This window comes from Ctenocephalides felis, unplaced genomic scaffold (assembly GCF_003426905.1).
Source record: "Ctenocephalides felis isolate EL2017-DRISC unplaced genomic scaffold, ASM342690v1 CF-g0.4_SCAFFOLD_01886, whole genome shotgun sequence".
Classification (NCBI taxonomy): domain Eukaryota; kingdom Metazoa; phylum Arthropoda; class Insecta; order Siphonaptera; family Pulicidae; genus Ctenocephalides; species Ctenocephalides felis.
In genome coordinates, this window is record NW_020538040.1 from 111,426,173 (window position 1) to 111,449,308 (window position 23,136).

At 28.8% G+C, this 23,136-nt stretch overlaps 1 protein-coding gene across 1 annotated transcript in view; it reads right to left on the reverse strand.

Moving 5' to 3' along the window:
* Positions 1-5,077: 5,077 nt before the first annotated feature.
* LOC113377073 (cuticle protein 7-like) overlaps positions 5,078-23,136 on the reverse strand; it is a 36,985-nt gene continuing 18,926 nt past the window's right edge. Inside the window, exons 3-4 of the mRNA XM_026617253.1 lie at positions 18,999-19,223; positions 5,078-5,518 (exon numbers count right to left, since the gene is read on the reverse strand). Coding sequence (XP_026473038.1) covers positions 5,444-5,518; positions 18,999-19,223 — 300 coding nt within the window. The 3' untranslated portion in view covers positions 5,078-5,443. The remainder of the gene's footprint in view (positions 5,519-18,998; positions 19,224-23,136) is intronic.

A 23,136-nucleotide genomic window follows, 5' to 3' on the forward strand; every position in this document is an offset into this window, starting at 1 on the left:
GTTTCCTTTTACAGGCTATGAGTCTTTTAGCTTCGAGTGGACAGAAAAATCGCTCAACAATATCATTTATGGCGAGCCGCAACAGTGATATTTTTGTTGAGAATACCTATTGCAATATCAATATTATCTGTACTTTTTAGAGGTACTTTGCAGCATAAATTGTCATCAATATGTTTAGAAAATAATTTCCAATTAGTTTTTTTTATTTGTTAATGATGGACTTTTAGATTAAAATTTGAATTTTGAGCTAAATGTAACAATGACTGGACTATGGTCAGAAGATAAGCCAAGACTTGATTCAGCTTTTAATTGTTCGGCTAATATACCCTTAAATATACAGAAGTCGAGAAGGTCTGGAATTTTAGAAGTATCTCCAGGCCTGTAAGCTGGTTCACCTGTAGATAAGTGTTTAAGTAAGAAGTTGACTATAGATTTATGAAGTTGCTTACCTCTTGGGTTGCATAATCTTGAACCCCATAAACAATGTTTAGCGTTATAATCACCTCCAGCTAAAAATTTTGGTCCCAAAGATGTAAAGAATTCACTAAATTTTTCTTGAGAAATGTTATGCCATATGTTATAAAGCACTTACAGTTAAAGCCCTAAACGAAATTTCAATCACAACATTAGTGGCTTGAAGAAAATTTTCCGCATAGGACTGAGCCATATAATGTTTAATTGTTGATTTTATAAGCACAGCACTTTCGCCATGAACTGTTCCATCAGGATGATTAGTTGTACCTTGAAAAAACTTATCGACGTGAAGTGGGTATCTGAGACTAGTAAAATATCTATTTTCTGAATATTAAAAAAATGTATAATATGTTGGGTATGATTACCCAATCCACTTGAGTTTCAAACAGCAATTCGAATGAAATGATTGGTGGATGGATCTTAGTAACCAAGGATGTTAATAAATTAAGTATTACGCTTATTTGGTCGACTAGAGATTTTACCATTTGTTTTATTTCAGATGTATCATTATTTTAGATTTTGGGCTGGGACCTGCTGTGTATTCTCTGATCTAGTTGCCTGAGCAAATGAAAGGTTTAGTTGAATCCGGTTGTTATACAATAAGTTAGAAGAAGGAAAGATCCTGGGTCTTAAAGGCGGAAATTTGCGAGATATTATTTCCTTATAGACTTTGCAGTCTTTATAATTTACTGGATGTTTTTCGTCGCAAATCATGAGAAAGGTGTTTATCAGCGCATTTAATACAACAGGGTTTATGATTGCAATAAGACCTAGTATGCCCAAATAGCTGACATTTTGAACATTGTACTACATCTTTTGTAGGTCTTTTAGGTTTTATCTTTCCTTTCATTTTATTTAAGAATTCAACTTTATAAATATGAGAATTATTTGAATTTATTTCAAGTTCAAGTATGAAGAGATGAAGAGGAGCTTTTGTTTTGCGGTGTTTTATGTTGAACAAGTTTATAACTTTATGCCCGTATGAGTTGATTTTTTTTGTTACACTTTTAAATTAGTACTGTGGTGGAGATTTCTTATAACAGTTTTAAATGTAGGTTTAGATTTGTTTTGGAAAGAATGAAATGATCTCCTTCAACAGTTTTATTATTTTATTATAGATTTTTGGCTCAGATAATTGGTTACGTACCTGAAGATTACCCACTATTTTTAATTGATAGGCATCTTTAGCATGTTTTATTATTTTATTATAGATTTTTGGCTCAGATAATTGGTTACGTACCTGAAGATTACCCACTATTTTTAATTGATAGGCATCTTTAGCATGCTCATTCAGAAGGTTTGTAAGAGGGGTAATATCACTGACACCATGAACAAATATTGGAGGTGGCTGTGAGTTACTTGTTTGGGTGGTGGCTCTATTGGGACATTGTTTAATACAGCAAAACAATTATTTAACGGAGTTGGAATACGCCCACACTGATCTGACTCAATGTTACAAACGACTGACATCGTGGAAGATGTTATGGATGATGTATCATCCATGTGGCGCTTTCTTTTTTTTCGAACTGTTGTCCATTCAACATTCATCGATTTATTATTATTTTGAAATTCAGTTAAGTTTATGGCATCATGTGAATGATGGTTTTTCAAGTTTGATTTTGATCTAGTTGTGGGTTTACCTGTTGTACTTGGACCTGGTGCCAAATTTATATTATTAATGTCACTGATAGCTTTAAAATTAGTACTGTTTGACAATACGTCCCCTCCGATTGAGATCATTTTTATAAAAACTTTACCTGTACTCAGATGCGAGGTGCACTTAGTCTACATTAGTAGATAAAACTGTTATTTACTGATATAACAATTAAAAGTTTTAACGATAAAATATCTAAATAGTTTTTGATATATAACTTACTTGTTTATTTTTTTTTTTTGAGCAGGTGAGATAGGCGATCCCATAGGTGTACCAAAAATTTGTGAATAGAACTGTAAATTAAATTCAAAATAGGTATTTGCGACTATGAATTCAATAGACTCTCGAAACCAATGGAGAGGAAGGGTAGTGTGACAAGAAATCTCATCTCATCTATGTGTGATTGACTCTAAAACTAGTTCTAGTGGGACATTTGTAAAAAGAAAAATTACATCTAGGCTTCTTAAGAGAGAGTTGTGGGGCAATTGTGTATTACAAATTTTGTTGACAAATTTGAAGGAATTTTTAATAAAGAAAGGAGAGTTAACAGCATCTATAGAGAGGGGTTGGCTCAGAAATTCATAGAATTTATTCAGGGAAGAATTCTTACTAACATTTCTCTCTAATGGTTTCGAGAGTCCATTAAATACATAGTCGCGAATACCAATTTTAAATTCAATTCAGAGTTTTATTCACAAATTTTTGGTACACCTATGGGATCGCCTATCTCTTTTGCTCTTGTTGAACTCTCTCTACAATACCTCGAGAAAAACGTCTTTAAACTATCTAATGTTGATTTTTTTCTTTATTATAGATATGTCGTTGATATAATTACTTATATTCCTGAAAATAACTTTGATCTCTTAATAAATTTTTTTAACTCTTTTAATGAACATCTCACTTTCACTTTTGAAAAAGAACACAATAGATCAATTAGCTTTTTAGACGTAAATTTCATAAAAACCCCAGAAAATAAAATCATTACTAACTGGTATCAAAACCCAACGTGGTCGGGCAGATATCTTCATTTTGAATCTTACCACCCTGCCAGCATGAAAATTGGTACTATTATCAATTTAGTTGATCATGTTATTCTCTTGTCAGATAAAAAGTTTTGGCCTGTTAACTTATCTCTAATCCGCAGAACCCTATTAAATAATTGCTATCCCACACAATTTATAAAATTAGTAATTAACATTAGACTTTCCGTCCTCAACACAAAACACAATCATCTTTTCCTCGTGTCCTAGAAAAAAAAGAAAACAAGTTTATTGGCACTATTTGTCTCCCATATATTAAAAATCTCTTTCCTGTTTGGAAAAACTGTTTGATTTTGCAGAGTTGCGTTTGGTTTGCAATATGGATCAGACTCTAAACATTTTATTTTGGTAAATAAAATCACCGACAAGTTTAGATCGTACTTCTAACATCGTGTATAAAATTGGCTGTACAAATTGTGACAACATTTAAAAAAACGTCTTAGACAACGTTATAACAACTCTAAAAATAAAAATCAAAATCAAACAATGATAACTGTCCACATCCAAAGTTTCAATCATATTTTCAATTTTGATGTTGCCACAATTTTATATTACGAGTCGAATACATCACAGAGACGCTTTTCAGAATCATGCTTCATACATCTTTATGAAAATAGTATAAATAAAAGAACTGATACTTCTTCACTGTGTGAGAATTACCAAGTAGTTTTAAACAATGTTTCGAAGTTCATTCCTTTAAAATAATTACCTGTCCCGATTCGACTTTTTAATTATATTAATTTTAATTTTAATTAATTTTTGTTTTAATTTTCATCTCAATTCTACCAACTTGTCCACCCTCACAATTGTCAATTTTTTATCTTTTTATTATATGTACAATCCTCGCGTTGTCAAACCTTAAATTCTCTGGACAGTTTTTGTGTCCTCTACCTAACTTAACATGTGCGGCGCACTTTTCTGTTTCACTGTCGCATCGGACAACGGTTTGCGACATGTACTATACAATAAAAAATTCGTTGTAAAATTTATATTATTGTTCCGATTTAAAGTGACAAGAATTGTTTTTATTGTGCATTTGTAAAGAATTATTATTATGAAATAATTAGGATTACTACAATTACATGTAAGTTTTTACACCATATCACTTTTCATAAATTAGTTTTAATTAATAGTTTTAATCAGTGCTTTTAAACTAGAGTCCACTGAAGATGACACAAAATAATGTGTCAAATATATATATATATATATATATATATATATATATATATATATATATATATATATATATATAATATATCCTATATTCAATATATTGTTGAAAAAGTAACAATATATCCGAGTAACTAAACATAAGATGACCTCTTGTACATATTAAGTATACAATAAAATTTATTTATATATTCGAATATAAAAAAAATAATTTCGAGTTAAATTGAGTAGGGTTGCTTGAATCGAATTGAATAGGGTTGTATTTACTTCAATAATAGACCTCTCAATACATTTTAAGTTTCAAACAAAATATGTAATATAAAACAATGTTTGATTATTAGGCACACTGAAATAATGAAAAATAACAGTACAATAAAAACCTGCAAATAAATGAATATACATTTTATTTATTTACAAAAATATATATGCAATGATATAAATATAAACACAGTAGGATATGACAAGGATAGACAAAGAATAAAGCTAGTACTAAACTCACACGAAAAACGTGTCTACGATCAAAAAAGCGAGCAAAAGCTCCACAGTAAGTAAACAATAAAGTTTGTTAACGATTTTAAAATGAAATCATACAAGGAACGAAGACAAAAACATAAATAACTACATTGCAATAGGGGCAGACCGTACACTTTACATAATATTAATATTTTTTCACAGGATGTTTAATAATCAGTCCTCTGCAAGTCGAGAGAAAAAATCATTATGCCTTTCGAGCTTCACGTCATACTAAAATGATAAAGATTACTATATTTTATTATAACTATTTTAACGATGTTGCAGTCTGATATTGAAAACCGAGTTTTACCCTTTTACCCTTTTACTCATTTGCATCTGCTATGCCATATGTGTGCACGATGAAAATCGAACAGTGTATGAAAAAAATGATAATTATTTTGGTAAACTTGAGCGCAGCGTGCAAAATGTGTGGCAAAGATCAGAATTTGCAGCATCGTCGTAATTGAGCGGTGCTTGAACGCCGCCGATCTGAGAGAGAGAGCTCATGCTTAAAATTAATGTTATGGATGTAATATTTGATGTGCGAATGATCGGGTGATATCATGGTTCTGCGGCAATACAGACGATTGCGTTAGTGGTACCCGTGTCCTCCCAGGGCGAGTGCGGGACCTGTTGCATAGTGAGCTACGGGAGCGGCGATGGCGACCTGGGGAAAAAGACATTAATACGGTAATTAAGTGTATTAGTCAGATTAGTCATAGTCAGTACGAATATACAAATAAAAGACTTTTATTCTAAACATGTGATGATAATTGAAAATATTTGACCCAATGACTAAATTATTGAAATAGTGGTATATGGAATTGTGATTTGTACGCAATATTAGCTAGGATATATAATGGTGCTTCTAACCAATTTCGAATTATTTACGGAACAAATAACTTATGATAAATATATTTAACTATAAATTTTATTGTAGCCAACGGAGGCGTATTTGGTAAGAATTAGGGCTAGCACAAACTAGTCCCAAGTTCGATAGTCTCCAACCTTGGCCACACCCGATCGCAGGCATAATGTTTGATTCCATTTGTGTTTTTGTTTATGTTTTTTTTTGACTTTGTATACAAGTACATTAGTCATATATACTATTAGATTGGATAATAGCGCATCATATATTCTTTCTTTAGTCAACAATATTATAAAATTAGTTGAGAGGAAGATTTGCTGCCTTACTGTCTCCCTCCATAGTTCCCATTTTTACATAAATATAATTTCAAGTAAGAATCGCCTCTTGTGGGTATTGCTTCGATATTACAAAATATTTTGAAAACGCTGATTGTTAATTTTTTGTTAATTTTAATAGCAATTAGGTTAAACTTTTTTAAATTATTAAACTTTACAATGGTCGTCATGGTCAATATAAAGTAATAAACAATTTAATATAATATAAAGTATTAAATAAATAATAATTTTTACTTATGTAATAATATGGTACGTCATGTACGTAAGGTATCTCAACTTTCATTGTAATAACTTTGGTCTAATTTTTTACAATGGATATTCTATTGTTATTTTATGTGCAAGCAAATTTTTCAGTATAGTACGGAATTCTGCATTCGATTTGATTAGATGAAAAACTAGTTTTTCGTGGCATTGTGTCATGATGTGATTTGCTGAAACTTCCCGAACCGTACTTTAATATTTCGAAAAATTGCGCGTTTTTGGGATAAATTATAAATGCCCATAAGCGGCGCGTCGCAGTCTAACGGTTATTTATTTATTTATTTATTTATTTATTTATTTATTTAAATATATAGCCCATAAATTTCTCCAAGAGGACTCAAAAATACAATTATTTTACATAATGAATAACAATTAGAATATATACAAAATTACAATATATAGTTAGTAACATAAAATGCTTAAGATAAAATTACATATAATGCAGAATGTAACAATAATATTTTATAAACAGAATAAGAAAATAATGAGATATTTGAAAAGAAAATAAAAAGATTAACTTGTGCAGATGGAGATTATTTGATTAGGTGAAGTGTTGTGAATATCTATTTCATTATTAATTAAGTTAAAGTTGGAGGACATAAGTAAAATTGGCGAATTTAAGAGAGAATTAGATTTAGGGGTAGGATAATTGAAAAATAATTGTGAACGCGAAGATAGCCTTGGAACATTAAAGGATAGTTGACTGAGAATAAGAGGACAGTCTATAGAATTATTGCAAAGCTTAAATAAGAACATAATTGTACATATAAATCGACGTGAGGCAAGGGAAGGAATACCAAATTCTTTTAGTAAAGTGTTGTGGTCAAAACCACGTTCAGGGTAAATTTTATATGTTTTATAATAAAGGTATTAAAGAAATTTTCCTGAAACTTTCTCTATCGCATCAGAGTTGTTGATATGATGAGGATACCAAATAATCGAACCGTATTCTAATTTTGAACGTACAATAGAATAGTACATGCAAAGAAGTGCATTGGTAGACTTAAATTGTTTACAGTTTCTCAGTATCTAACCTAAAGATTGATGTGCTCTATTACAAATATCAGTTACATGATCTGTGAAAAACAAACCAGAATCAAATAGAACACCTAAATCGGAAATTTTATTACATCTATCAATGCTGGTGTTAGAAATTTTATAATAATGCAGTATAATATGCTGTAATAATAAGCAGTCATCAATAGAATTTATTTTGAGATATAGTTTCAGATCATCTGCAAATAATAAATGTGGACAGTTAATAATATCAGAAATGTCATCAATAAAAATAATAAATAGTAGTGGACCAAGAATGGATCCCTGAGGAACACCTGAACTAATATTTTCAATGTTGCTCAAGAATCCATTAAGATAGACAAACTGTTTACGATTATGAAGATAACTCTTAAAAAAGTGAATAAGTGAAGAATTAAGGCCAATCTTAGATAATTTAGTAAGAAGAATGTTATGATCAATTTTATCAAAAGCTTTACTGAAATCAGTGTAAATAACGTCAACTTGTCCATTGATGTCAAGATTCTCAGCTATATATTGTTTAATACAAATTAAATTTGTTATCGTAGAACGGGCAGGCATGAATTCATGTTGATTAATAGAAATTAAAGTTCTAACAGAAGGAATTAGTTCTCTATAAATATTTTTTTCAAATACCTTAGCAAAGTTTGATAATAATGATATCGGCCTGTAATTAGTAATGTTTGATGTATGTTCACTTTGTTTAAAAGTTGGAACTAATCGTGCAATTTTCCAACAATTTGGAAAAGTGTTTGTACGCAATGATAGATTAGATAAAAATGCAAGTGGATCAGATAGAGCAGGTGAGCAATCACGTATAAAGAAAGATGGAATATCATCGAAACCAAATATTTTGAGTTCTTAAAACTTGCTATTGCAGGTTGCACAGTACTAGAATCAATTTCACCTATATCAATCATGATTCTATCATTATGATCAAATAAAATGGATATGTCAAGTTTAGGCTGATAAACACTAATAAAGTAAGAATTAAATGCGTCAACAATAGCACCAGGAGAATCATAATATTTGTCTAGTTAGCACAATCTATTCGGAATAATATTAGAAGCAGTTTTATTACGCAAAAAAGACCAGAAATATTTTGGATTAAGCGATAGAGAATTTTCAACGTCAATAATATATGAATTATAGGCATCTTTCATAAGTGTTTTTATTAATTTCTTGTACAATTTGAAATTTTCATAATAGAAAGTGATATTGGTTAACTTGTATTTATTATGATAGTATTTCTTCATACGGAGGTTTCTAATAATATCAAAATTAAACCAAGGCTTAAATTTATTGGAAGCAAATTTCTATGTTTTAGGAACAAATTTATCTAATAAGCTATAAATTATAGCGTAAAAAAGATCACATGCATCATTAATGTCAGAACATGTATACAAAGAACTCCACGATGTATTTAAAATTTCCCTGTAAAGATTAGGATAATCCGCTTTGTGGAAATTGTAATGATAGTTATTTTTATTAAATTGCAAAGTATTGGGTGTGGAAAAAGAAGATGTAAGGGAAACAGAAATATAAAGAGCAGGATGATAATAGTTCTCAGGTAAAAGGGGTTCGGTATCATGAATTATGTTGCAAAAGTAAGAACAAAACACTAAATCCAACAATCTGCCACTGATATTGATAACAGAATTACATTGGTTGAGACCAGATAAGTTAATAAAATTATAGATAAAGTTACATTTTGCATTAGTAAGATTATGAGATAATTGATCGAAATGTGGAACATTGAAATCACCAATAATTAAAACATTTTTGTCAGAAACATAAGATTCTAGTAGATCAAGGAAAGCTTCAAAATTCTCAGTAGATACATCAGGTGGAACGTAAACGTTCAATACTAATATGCTTGAGTTCTTGAAGATACACTTGCAGCCAACAATATCAATCATTGGAAGGGATTCACAAATAAAGTTCAATTTCAAAGGTTCACAAGTAATATATTTTTTAACTGCAAGAAGTACACCACCACCGCGATATTTATTGGTACATTACAAATCTTGGTACGTAAATATAAACAGATCTTGTATAATTATTAAATTATTAAAATCTCTATAAATATCTGATAATTTTATATACATATAAAATAACAATGAACCTGATAAAGTCATTTCAAATGTAAAATTAATAACAACTAGAACAAAACAAAACAAAACAAAAGACTTAATAACGACAAGATAATAATTGCGGACCCTGAAGACCGCCCAAGGTAAAAAGTGCAATTGATTCTGCATATTGCAACTTTAGACGTTATATCATTAAATATTATTCAAAACTTTGTGAAAAGTGTACTAGATAAATTGTGTGCCTGCAGGCACAATCAAGACAAGGAAATAATTATTATACGTTATGGGTTATTATTGCGTTATATGTCAAAAACATCTGCGTATTAAGAATTAACTATCAACATTAGCAAAACTATCAATATAATATTTATCAGATTAATTAACTTTCGGTAGGAAGGCAGGTCTAGCCGTTCCGAAGATACGGAGCAAGAAGTCCCAAAAACGGTAATTAAGTTTTTAAGAGAACGGAGCGTCCGATTTTAATAATTCAAAAAACATTTTACTTGTATTGACAAAATGAATAACTCACTAAATTTTGGGAAAGCAGTTCTAGCGGTTATAGATTCTCAATAAAAATAAGTTAAAAAGAGGCCATTTGGCGGTCAAAAATGTTTATTGAACATGTGTACATCAAATAATCAGATATTTTATAAATATTTTAATAATGTGTACCCATTTTGTGTAAATTTTTCTGGGTTCCATTCTAAGATTCTAATTTTAAAATTCACGTATATGGTTCAAACAATTATCCTCGGCATTTTCGACAGTATGGAATAACCGATTTGAACAGTTTAAAAAACATTGAATTCGTATTGATAAGGAGACGTGCTGATTAGTTTTTGGCGAAAGCAGGTCTAGCCATTCCGAAGATGCGGTGCACAAAGTAACGGTAACTCAGTTTTTAAGAGAACGGAGCGTCCGATTTCAATCACTAAAAAACATTTTACTTGTACTGACGAAATGAACAACTGGTAAAGTTTTTGAAAAGCAGGTCTAGCGGCTATAGACTCTCAATAATAAAAAGTTAAAAAATTGTCATTTTGCGGTCAAAAATGTTTATTGAACACATGTACATAAAAATTATCAGATATTTTATAGATTTTATATTTTTTTATTTTATACCAATATTTTTAATTTTGAAGTTTATTTATATGGTTCAAATAAATGTCGACAGTATGAAATAACCGATTTGTATGATTAAAAAATCATTCGTTTCGTACTCGATCGCGAAGCGTTTTTGCAAAACGTTATTTTGCCGTTTGGTAGGTATGGAGCACTAAGGCTGTAAAAACGGTATTGCAGTTTTTGAGAGCATGGACCATCCGATTAGATTAATTAAAGAAGAAATTAATTAATTTGCTTGAGTCGACGGTGAGCAAAAAAATGCATTTACAGAATTTACATTTTGAAAATTTTCAAAAAAAAAATCTAAATTTTCAAAAAAATTCAAAGCTTCAAAAAATTCAAATTTTCGATATTTTTTATCATTTTCAGAAAAAAAACTAATTTTTGAAAAATTAAAAAAAAAAGATTTCTTACAAAAAATTTAAAATACTTCGAAAATTTAAAAAAATCGAATATTTTCAAAAAAAATCAAATTTTCGAAATTTTTCATCATTTTCAGAAAAAAACTAATTTTTGAAAAAAAGATTTTTAACTAAAATTTGAAAATATTGCGAAAATTTAAAAAAAAAATCGAATTATTTCGAAAATTTCCAAACATTTAGAGAAAACGTTTTTTTTTTCAAATTCCAAAAAATTTCAAACTTCTAAAAAGAATTCAAAATTTTGAAAATAATTCTAAATTATCAAAAAATTTCTAAATTATCAAAAAAATCAAATTAAAAAATAGACTCTTGTAAAAGTGCACATAAGTTATTTATAAAATACTCTCGTCGCCCAATTTAAAAAAGCACTTATAAGTTTACAGAATGTAATAAATAATCTATTAAAAATTATTCAAAGCTACCATTGTTTATTTCGCTCCTCGAATGTTTAATTACGGTACGGGAAGTTCCAGTAATTTGCCTTAAGACTATGCCATGCGCCCCACTAGTTTATATGTGTGTTTGAAAGTCTTGTTTATGTGTGCAAGTGAAAGACATAAGTCAAATAGCTCCTGTCCTGTATTCTGAGTGCTATAGGTAAATATTTATTATATTTAATTATATAGCAATTTATTATGTTGGTGAAATCTTAATGTTCAATAATAATTTTTTGAACAACTGTGCTGAACGTTTTTATACAAAGGTAACTTACTCGCATATGTAATTAAAATTCATAGGAATACATTATATACACAAAGTTGCAAGAAAACAATTCAATCGAATAATTATATAGCTATTTTATAGGCGCCATAATTTCAATCAAATATACTGTAATTTATAAGTGTTTAATATACTATATAAAATGATTTATAAAAAGAAAACACTAAAATAATGAAACTCTTTTAAAATTACCTTTAATAAAAATATATATAATTATTAAAATTTATTAATATTAAATTTGAAGAATGTTTAAACATTGCATTTCCATAAAGATAATTTTTTATATATATTACCTTAGCCAATTTTGCAAAATTTTGTTTCAAAATTTAACAATTTCAATTAATTTTTAACTTCCCGTAGGGTAAATTATAGTAATCGCAAATAATCGAAAATGAAAATTTTTATAGATCTTTACGTTTCAAAACCTTCTGAACATTTTGGCATACCTTAGAAAAAATGTATGTATGTGTGTGTGTGCGTGTGTATGTGTGTGCGTGTATGTATGTATGTGCGGATACAAATTTTCGTCGACGATTTCGGGAACACGGATCAACCGATTTGAATAATTCAAAAAGCATTCGATTAGCCGTTCCGAAAATACGGGGCAAAAAGTGCCAAAAACGGTAATTCAGTTTTTAAGAGAACGAAGCGTACGTTTTGAATAATTCAAAAAGCATTTTATTTGTATTGACTAAATGAAGAACTGTTCAAATTTTTGAAAAGGCAGGTTCAACGACTTTGGAGATATGGGGGAGAAATGAGCCATTTGGCGGTCAAAAATGAACATTAGACATATGCACACCAGAGTATCAATTATTTTATATAAATTTTAATAGTGAATAGAAATATTATATTGTTTTAGTGCTACGCGCACTTTCGCGTATTGATATTTTGTCTCTAGAACAGGTACGAAGCGCGGTCGCGCTGTTATTTTAGTACGAGTTTGTAGGAGCAGACGGTGCAAAAAATGATCATGCCGTTTTTGAGTAAGCGAATTAATCTAATCGGATGATGAGAATGAACATTAATTAATATTTTGCTTTTCTTGGCGATGGGAATAAATTATTAGTTTTCGGGGAAGGCAGGTTTTAAAAAAAAATGCTTTTATGTTTTTTTGTGAATTTTTTCATTTATAAAGAATAAATACTTCAATATATTTCCAAAGTAAAAAATTTTTTTAATGAATTTAAAAATTTGAACAAAATAAAAATCAGATATTTTAAAATTTTTCAAAATATTTAAATAAATTTTATGAATTTTAAAACATTTGAAAAAAATTTCAGTTTTCAATTTCCTATTTTTTTTAAATATTTACGCACTAATGAACGTAAACGCACATAAATATAATATTAGGCGATGAATAAAGTACAGTATTCATTAATATTATTGAATTTGCATTATTAGATGTAATAATAGTGTTCAGGCCAATTTTTTGAAAAAAGGATTAACATTGCATTCAATGCACTAATCCTTTTATTACCTTGCCGAATGCCGATGCCTTGTCCGAATTTCATACAAATGCATTTAATTTGGTTATTCTACAGTTTGAAGCAAGAAAAATGTTTAATATATCATTTCAAATAAAATATATAAAATAATAATATGCAAAGCAAACTTCCCGATATTTATTCAATCTTCGAAATGAAAATGACGATGTCACGTATTATTTAGTGTAAAATACTTTATTATAAAGTGTAATTTAATCATTTCATTATTTTTTGTAGCTTATATTTTAGCTTGATTTAAATTACAGACTTTTAAAAATTTATTTCAATAATCGTTCGTGTAATTTGATATATTTTCAAGTGCAACTAAATAAATTAAATCCGAAATATCGCTGATTAATAAATCAAGATTATACAACGCGTGCCATACTTTCAAGTTCTATTTATATTTATTTATTTATTAAAGGGTAATATTAGTTAGGCCAGTAATAATATATATATATATATATATATATATATATATATATATATATATATATATATATATATATATGTATATATATATATATATATATATATATATATCTCTGTCTCTCTCTGTATCTCTATATCTCTGTCTCTCTCTATCTCTCTCTCTCTCTCTCTCTCTCTCTCTCTCTCTCTGTCTCTCTATTTCTGTCTCTCATCTCTCTCTCTCTCTCTCTCTCTGTCTCTCTCTCTCTCTCTCTCTCCCCTATCCCTCCTCTCTATCTATCTCTCTCTCAATGCGTCTTCATATATTATTTCACATAAAATATGATTAAGTTCAAAATTTGTTTTTGACTTCAAAAGTTCAATTGGCAAGAATGCTTTTATTTAATCTGTTGACGATACTATTTTACTCACTGAACAATACTGCCTCAATTTAGAGAAATATAAAAATATAAATAAAATAAAATTTCAGTGTGAATACAAATAATTTTCAATATTTGCAGTATATATATTTCTATTTATTTTTCATTTTCTTTGTACATCATGAAAATTATATCATTTTAAGTATACATTGTAAATTTTAAGTAAAATTTGACGAATAAAAAATAATTAATTATTTATAGTCACATTTTAATTAAAATATAATCAATCTCATTTGTTGAAATTAATTTATTGGAAAATGCTAATGTTAAAATATTTTTGTGAATTATTTGATTATTGTATTATTTAATTAGTATATATTAATAATTAATATATAATATATATAATATATTATTAATTAAATATAATATATTTCAGAAATTACGTTTTTATTTCAACGCGGTATGTTTTTGCATATGATGGTTCGAATATGGTTCAAATATGGTTACGAATATGGTTCAATATGGTTCGAACTTCTTTTAAAAGTTTCAAATCATTGATCAACTTTTATTGATTACTCAAATTTCGAACTGCGGTACAGGAAGTTTCAGCAATTTGCCTTAAGGCACGATGCCCTAATTGCCTAAAGACAGAATTCCACTTACCGCTAGTTTTTTTTTTCATAATTTAGAATTTGTTTCAAAATTTTGAATTTTTTTTGGAAGTTTGAATTTTTTGGAATTAAAAAAAAACGTTTTTTCTAATTTTTTTTTTGAGATTTTGGAAATTTTTGAATATATCCGTTTTTTTTAATTTTATTGTAAGAAATTGATTTAATTTAAAATTTTGATATTTTTGAATTTTTTCAAAATTTAGTTTTTTTTAATATTCTCCAATTTGCGAAATGTTCTTTAAAAGCATTTTTTGCACACCGTCTAGTCAAGAAAAATATTTTTTCAATTAATCTAGTCGAATGATCCGTTCACTCAAAAACTGCATGACCATTTTGACACCCTCCATTCGCGCTCCATTCTTCCGGAACGATAAAATTGCCTTTTGCAAAAAACGCCTCGCGATCGAGTACAAACCGAATATTGTTTCAATCAAACAAATTTGTTATTCCATACTGTCGAAAATGTCGAGAGTTTTGAAAACCGGCATCTTAACGAAAATTATGAAATTCAAAAACCGGCCTTTTAGCGGAAAAAATCGGTTTTCACTGTATAAATGGAAAATGACAAATATACTTGATGTAAACAAGCGTTTTGATACTTGGAATCATATCGGTTCCATAAAACTTGGAATCATATCAGTCCGTTATAGTTCCCAGAAAAGTTCTGTGTCATCTTTTGTCTAATGTATATATTAATTTAGATTATTATTTCAATGTATATATTGATTTAGATCAATGTGACTTCTTGTTGAAGGAGTGAATTACTCTACTCAAACTTAAAAAATAGTTTTTAGCCCTAGAAGCCACAAATAAAAAAACAACGTTTTCAGAAGTATTATATCTCGCTTTAAGAACGATTAAGACTAATTCGGTTGTAATATAAGTAAGAGAGCATTTTCCGATTCGGAAAATTTTGTGAGTAACCATAGAACACATCTAAATAACAAATCGAGAAATGTTCTCAGTTTTTAGTGAACTTGGGTTTTGTTTAATTGTTTTTAGAACTAAAATTGTCATTAATAAGTATGTACCTGTATGTACCAATTTTTTTTATATAATTAAAAGTTAGGTTTTTTATTTAAAAATGTATTATTTTTACTTATTCGAACTCCTTTTTTTCATTATCATAAAAATATTTATATTATCATATGTGAAAATGATGCACGAATAACGAATAAACATTTTCAGAGTCATCTAATCCAAATCAACTATAATGTCTTTGTTCTACTAATTAAAATTTGGTTACTATTCATAAAATTTAACATTAAATATTCTCAGTCAGTCAAAAACTGCTTTAAAACACAATAAATTTGCCAATTTTTTTTGTTATTAGAGAATATTCGAGCAAAAATAGATTTTTTATATAAAATTCGATAACCGGCTAAAACCGGCTAAATGGCGTTTTATTAACTAGTTTTTATTGAGAGTTCAAAACAGCTGGACCTGCCTTTCCAAAAATTTAAACAGTTTTTCGTTTAGTCAATAAAAATAAAATATTTTTTTTTTCAAATTCTCTCAAAAACTTAATTACCATTAAAAAAATTGCTTTGTTTTGAATAAAATTAAAAATTTTTTAATAATAAAAATAAATTTTAATAATAAATAATAATCTAAAAGTTGAAAGTTGGATTTTTCTTTGAGGCAACTCGCAAACTTCCCCGATATATGTAATAATTGCCCAAATCAACCCGATGTCAGATACAATTTTCAAGTATTTATTTCGAAAATAAAGTGTGTGCTATCACTAAAATGTAAACATTGCGTATACAATTGATATTTCTCAAACGCATTTATAATATCTGTATTTATATTAATTATAATTTCTGAAATTGTAGCTTGTTATTCCAAATTTTAATTAATTTATATAGTTAACCATTTTTCGTAGTTTATCATATTGTTTCAAATTCTGGCAAATTTTTAAAATTAATCAATTTGTCGTAGGGCCGTAATATTTTACTATGTCCTTTCGGACCATAATAGGGTAGAGCGGGGCTAGTTGAGCATAGAGGCAAGTTGAGCAATCGAAATATCTCGAAAACTATTCACCGTCCGTTTAGGCATCATATGGCGGAAATATAGAGATTTGGGAGAAATAAATATCCCGCGATCGCTAGTGGCCGCTGGACAAATGAGTGAGGCTCACGGGCGTTTTGTTTATTTTGAGACCAAAAAGTAAAAACGTAATTCATCACGAGTTTTCGTCTGGTTTAGTCAAATGTTATTTATTTTTAATCAGGTAAATGTTATTCTTCAATATAATTATAGTACTTTTAATATGCACAGAGATTCTGGCTATAATTCTTGCGGTTTTTTTATAAATTCACTTTTATTTTGAAATTCCGAGTTGGGGTTAGTTGAGCATAGTTGCTAAACTTGTTCTGTGACTAAGACAACTATCATTAACTTCCAGAAATTGATTATTATTTTTAAGATTTAAGCTAAGTCTATGAGTAATAATATAAAGAAATAATGATTTTAAACAAAAATAATGAATATAATGGTAAAATAATTCCTAAGATACGATATTGTTCTGTTGATTCTACTTTTCGTTAATTATTCAAAGCAAATTACTATAAGTATTGTTTTCTCTGTCAATAAAGACTATAAATATAGAACTGGTTATTAAAAACTTATTTTATTTCATCACTAAACGACATTGAACCTATGATTTCATTATACTTTCTTAGTGCTCAACTTGCCTCACCTATGGGGTACATTGATAAATACTTGACTTTTTGCATTCAAACAGCTGTAGCTTTTAAATTTTACTTATTACCAAAAAATAGTATTAACACTTTTGTTAAGCGATAAACAACAAATCCATTAAGCCGTATAACAATTTATTGAGACTTTTCATTGAGGTGCTACATCCGTTTAAGTAAAAATTTGCTCAACTAGCCCCGCCCTACCCTACCTATCATTATAAAAGTTTCTTAGATTTTTTTTTCAAATATTTAATTAGTAAGTAATGGCTCGGGCGATCATTATCCAAAACTAACCATTACGATTCCCAAATAATATCTTATACATAGTTTTTAAATTTTGAAAATGGATTTAATAAACGAGAGTTAAAATGATTTTTTTTTACTTTTCCGGTAATTTCATAGAAGCAGTTTGGCCGATCGTTCCACAAAACAGAGTAATGATAATCTTTGTCAAATTATATCGATTGGTTCTTAAGTTTTTTTAAATCGATTTAGTAGTTTTTAGGAAAACGTCAATGGGTCGATGCAACATCAATTTTAACAAATGTTAAACAAAACTCTGGCTATTTTTTGATAAATTTATAAAATTGAACAAATTGAAGACCATGATATCTATTGCTAAAAAAAGTTTCATAAAAATCGTTAAAAAAAAAATTCCACAGTTGTGCTGCGTAATATGTACCTAATATCATGAAATAGTTTTCTATAGTATATTCCGTGGGGTAAGATATAAATGTCAAAAAATCTAAAATATTTTTTTTGTATATCTTTACGTTTCAATTGTTTCTGAACATTTTGGCATACTTTAGAAAAAATAGACGTACGTATGTGTGTATGTATGTGCGGATACAAATTATCGTCTACGATTTCCACATAGACAGTTTCCCTTTTGGGCATGGATCAAACGAATTGAATGATTCAAAAAACATTCGATTCATATTGATGAGGAGTCGTGCCCTTTATCTTCAAAATGGTTATACTTTTACCAATAACTAATCAGCATGTTTCTCCCTCAATAACAATCGGTTGTTTATTTAATCACTAAAATAGGTTGATCCAACATCGTGGACAATTTTTTTTGTTTAAACATACATACATACACATGCACATGCATGAACTGTTTCTAAGGCATGCCAAAATGTTCAAAAACTATCAAAACATAAAGATATGCAAAAAATGTTTTCGATTTTTGCTACTACTATATTTTACTCTATGGTAATTAAAAAAATGCAATTTGTTGGTCAGAGAGGATCATTAGATATATAGACTGGATATTTTATAAAAATTATAATAACAAGTATATAGTTGTTTTAATTTCTTCGGGTTTCATACAAAGATTTATAATGTTGAAAATTTACTTATGTCGTTCAAGCAAATGTCCTGACAAATGACATTTACTACAGCATGGAACATCCAACTTGAATGTGTTTCAAAATTTAAAAAAAGTCAACATTTTCCAAAAGTTTCAAAATATTTCAAATTTCTTAAAACATCTAATTTTTTCAGAATTTTCAAAAAAAAATTTAATGCGAAAAATTTTTAAATTACAGTACGGAAAGTTCAAGCAATTTGCGTTAAGGTGCGATGCCATATACCATTTGTTAAAATATGTATCTTTCGCGTTCTTCTTTTACCTTGGCGGGACCTGATGGGTGACTGGCGTGTCCTGATTTGTGCACGACTGCATTGAATCCGTTGTGGTCATCGGCGGTGTATTCCACGGTGCGCACTGAACCATCGGGTTCCACCAAGGAGTATGAACCTTTCACGACATCGCCGTCACGTTCCTCAGTTTGGGTCTTGTGGTCGCCTGTGTGTTCGTCCTTGACTCCATAGTTGAATGAGTATTTTGGATACGCCTAGAAAATAAGTTAAGTTGTTCATTTGCAATCTAGTATTTTCAAATGCTAGGGCGATTGCTTCATATTGAGCGGTCAATGCACAATTATTGTTCTTTTTAAAAAAGGTTTTTTTAATTTTCTAAATGAAAATGCATATACTTAATACTAGTTACTACAAAATGCAATTTTAATAAATTTATTACCAGAAAGTATAAACATTTTGAAGATTTTTTAACTTTGCATAGAATAATTTATAGTAAGTTTCACACATCTTTTCGTTTCAGATGAAAGTTGTATATATAGATACAATTTTTTGTCGACATTTTCGGAAGCCCCAATCAACCAAAGCACCAATAATTCAAACAATATTCTATTCCTAGTCTAGCGGTTTTAGAGATCAAAAAAAAATTTCAAAAAATGTCATTTGGTTGTTAAAATTGATCATTGTACATATGTACAACAAATTATCAAATATTTACAGAGTACATATTTTGCGTTCATATTTTTGGGTTTTGTACTAAGATTATTCATGTTTAAAGTTCATTTATATCTTTCAAACAAATGTCCTCTACTTGGGTGAATGAAAAAACATCATTCGACTAGAAAGATGCAAAAAACATTATGCTTGTGTTGACAGTGTGCATAAATAATTTTGAAGAAGGCTGGTCCAAAAATATTGAACAAAAAATTAAAATATCCAAAGACTTTAAATTAAATAAGAATTAAATCAACTTTTTCATAAAATATCAAAATATCCAGTATTCCAAATTTTTCAAATAAATCCAGTTTCAAAAATTTAAAAAAATGAAAAAACGTTGGCATTATTTAATGTTTTAAAAAAAAATTTTCAAAATTTTCAAAAATAAAATAAATTTAAGCCTGTAAGAAATTTTAATTACGTGACTGAAAGGTCCAACAATTTGTTCTAAATCACGATACCATATTTAGTTATTCTTTGAGCAGCGATGAGAACTAAGGTTGTGATGTTTTGACTTAACTGACTACACAGACTATATCGATGACAACCCAAATTATTGAAAATTTTATATTACTGGTATATTTTTTATTAATGCAGCAATGCCAGAAAGGGCTATTTTTACTTGAAAGCATATTGCTATCTATATTTGGTAGACTGCCCGAAGCAGGTATCAAACCTGGGACCTTTGATTCAAATCACATATCTCTAACCACTAATCCAATAGTTGCTAAGTATTATCATCAGCTACAATCAGAGGTAAAGCAATCGTAGAACTCGAGTAGTTTATGAAATGAAATTGACCGACGATAGCGTATCAATTTAAAGTGTCTGATCGATTTGCAAGTGAACAGCATTATTCTTTATTAAAAATTTTCGTTTAAGTAAAAGGACTCTGAAACGAGTTCTATGCAATCAATGCAAACTGTCTCGGTCTGACTTTTAGCAACCCACTTCAGAATTATTACGCCAACCTTATATAGAACAAAATATCATAATATAATACATGGCGTCATCTCCTTTAATTTCATTTTCTCGCCGTGCTGCAAGTAATAATTTATTGTATGTTCTTAACTCAAAGACTATAACTCTCTAAATAATCTTTCGTAAGGTAGGTATCCTAATATGGCAGAATGTTCTATTGCAAAATATTAAATTTCATCATACATTCAGCACTTCTCAAGTTTATGAGTCAGCAACATATTATTATTTTGTTCTAATATTTCCCTTCTCAAAGCAAAATTAGTATGACCTAGTAGTAAAATGTTTCAAAACTAAATATTGCTTCTTTTAAAATAGAATATATTAAAATTTAAGTAAAATAATTTTATTTAATTCAATCGTATCTAAAGGTATTTTCTAAAATTATACTGCATGCCACTTAATTACTTAGTTAATCAACTATTCTCTAATCATAAATATGATGTATTATTTATTATTTTTGTTAAAAGCACTACGTGCTATTTAAAGGTTATTAGAACTTCTTTTGCCCTTGATGTTAGATTTCGGAATCACGTTTTGTAAACAATTATTTAGTATATAAAAAGTAGTTAAGAGTTAGATCAGCAGTCAAACTTAGAGTTCAGTCATTAAGTAGTTATTTAGTAAAATGTAGACTTTGCTTATCGATAACCGAAAGATTATCAAATAAATTATTAAATTTGTAAAATATTGTAAACAAACATCAATCTCGAATCAGTGTTTCTATCTTATCATCCGCTCTGGTCTAGCTATCCAAACACATATCATAATAATAAAAGATATCCAAAAAATCTACCAATACATTTCATGGTGGCTTAGCAGAAATTTTTCTTCGTAGTACTGAAAAATTTTCACCTGGAGGTATCAAGTTATATGGCCGCCGAAGCTAGGTAAAACAGAACATCATCCGCAGCACATATTAGGAGATGGTGGCGCCTTCCGAAAAAGCTAGATTTTGGAAAAAACAGAGACTACGACTACATTGAACACTGTCTCATCGGATTTACAATGAGCAAACTGGATAACATTACTCTCTCAAAATGTAACCCATTTCTTCAGGATATATGCAAGATGTTGACTATAGAATGCTATACTATAGACACCACATTGCAAAATATTTTAAAAATCGCCAAAAAACAATATATTCAAAAATACATATAAGAAGAATCTGAAAAAATATTAACTAAGACAAAAACAACGATAGCTATAATAATATTAAACTATAAATATAACATGGTTTTTAAAAATACAAGAAAATATGATGACATAGATAACACATAACATAACATAATAAAAAGAATTGGACAAATACTAACAAGAGAACCCTCAGGTTTGCTCTTCTAGTATTTTGATAAAACTTTGCACGGTGATAGAGTTGATAGTCAAACCTGACCTTATAAAATATTAGAGGCCTATAAGAAGCGGTTTAATTATAAAAATTGAAGTTGCAAAAAATAGACCGCGCGTTATATGCTCGCGCAATAGTGTTGCTTATCCACGTGTGGTTATAGCTGTGCTCGTTAAAGCTCTTAATTGTACGTTTTGCATTCGGATTCATAGATAATAGAGTTAAAAGTAACCAAGTTCGAATCTTAACAGCTCATAATTTATTTTTTCTTTTTTTTCAAAAAATATTTTTATGTTTAAATAGTTAAATTTTGCAAAAATATTTATATTTATTTATTTATTATGTATTTATTTCATATAATTTGCAAACAAAAATTGTTGATAATATCAACAGCTAGGGTAGAGCGGGGCTAGTTGAGCATAGGGGCAAGTTGAGCAATCGAAATATCTCTAAAACTATTCACCGTCCGTTCAGGCATTATATGGCGGAAAGATAGAGGTTTGGGAGAAATAAACATCCCGCGATCGCTAGTGGCCGCTGGACAAATCAGTGAGACTCACGGGCGTTTTGTTTATTTTGAGACCAAAAAGTAAAAAAGTCATTCATCACGAGTTTTTGTCTAGTTTAGTCAAATGTTATTTATTTTTAACCAGGTAAATTTTATTCTTCCATATAATTATAGTACTTTTAATATGCACAGAGATTCTGGCTATAATTCTCACGGTTTTTTTGTAAACTCACTTTTATTTTGAAATTCCGAGTTGGGGTTAGTTGAGCATAGTTGCTAAACTTGTTCTGTCACTAAGACAATTACCATTAACTTCCAGAAATTGATCATTATTTTTAAGATTTAAGCTAAGTCTATGAGTAGTAATATAAAGAAATAATGATTTTAAACAAAAATACTAAATATAATGGTAAATTCCTAAGCTACGATATTGTTCTGTTGATTCTACTTTTCGTTAATTATTCAAAGCAAATTACTATAAGTTTTGTTTTCTCTGTCAATAAAGACTATAAATATAGAACTGGTTATTAAAAACTTATTTTATTTCATTACTAATCGACATTGAACCTATGATTTTATTATACTTTTTTAGTGCTCAACTTGCCTCAATGGGGTACAT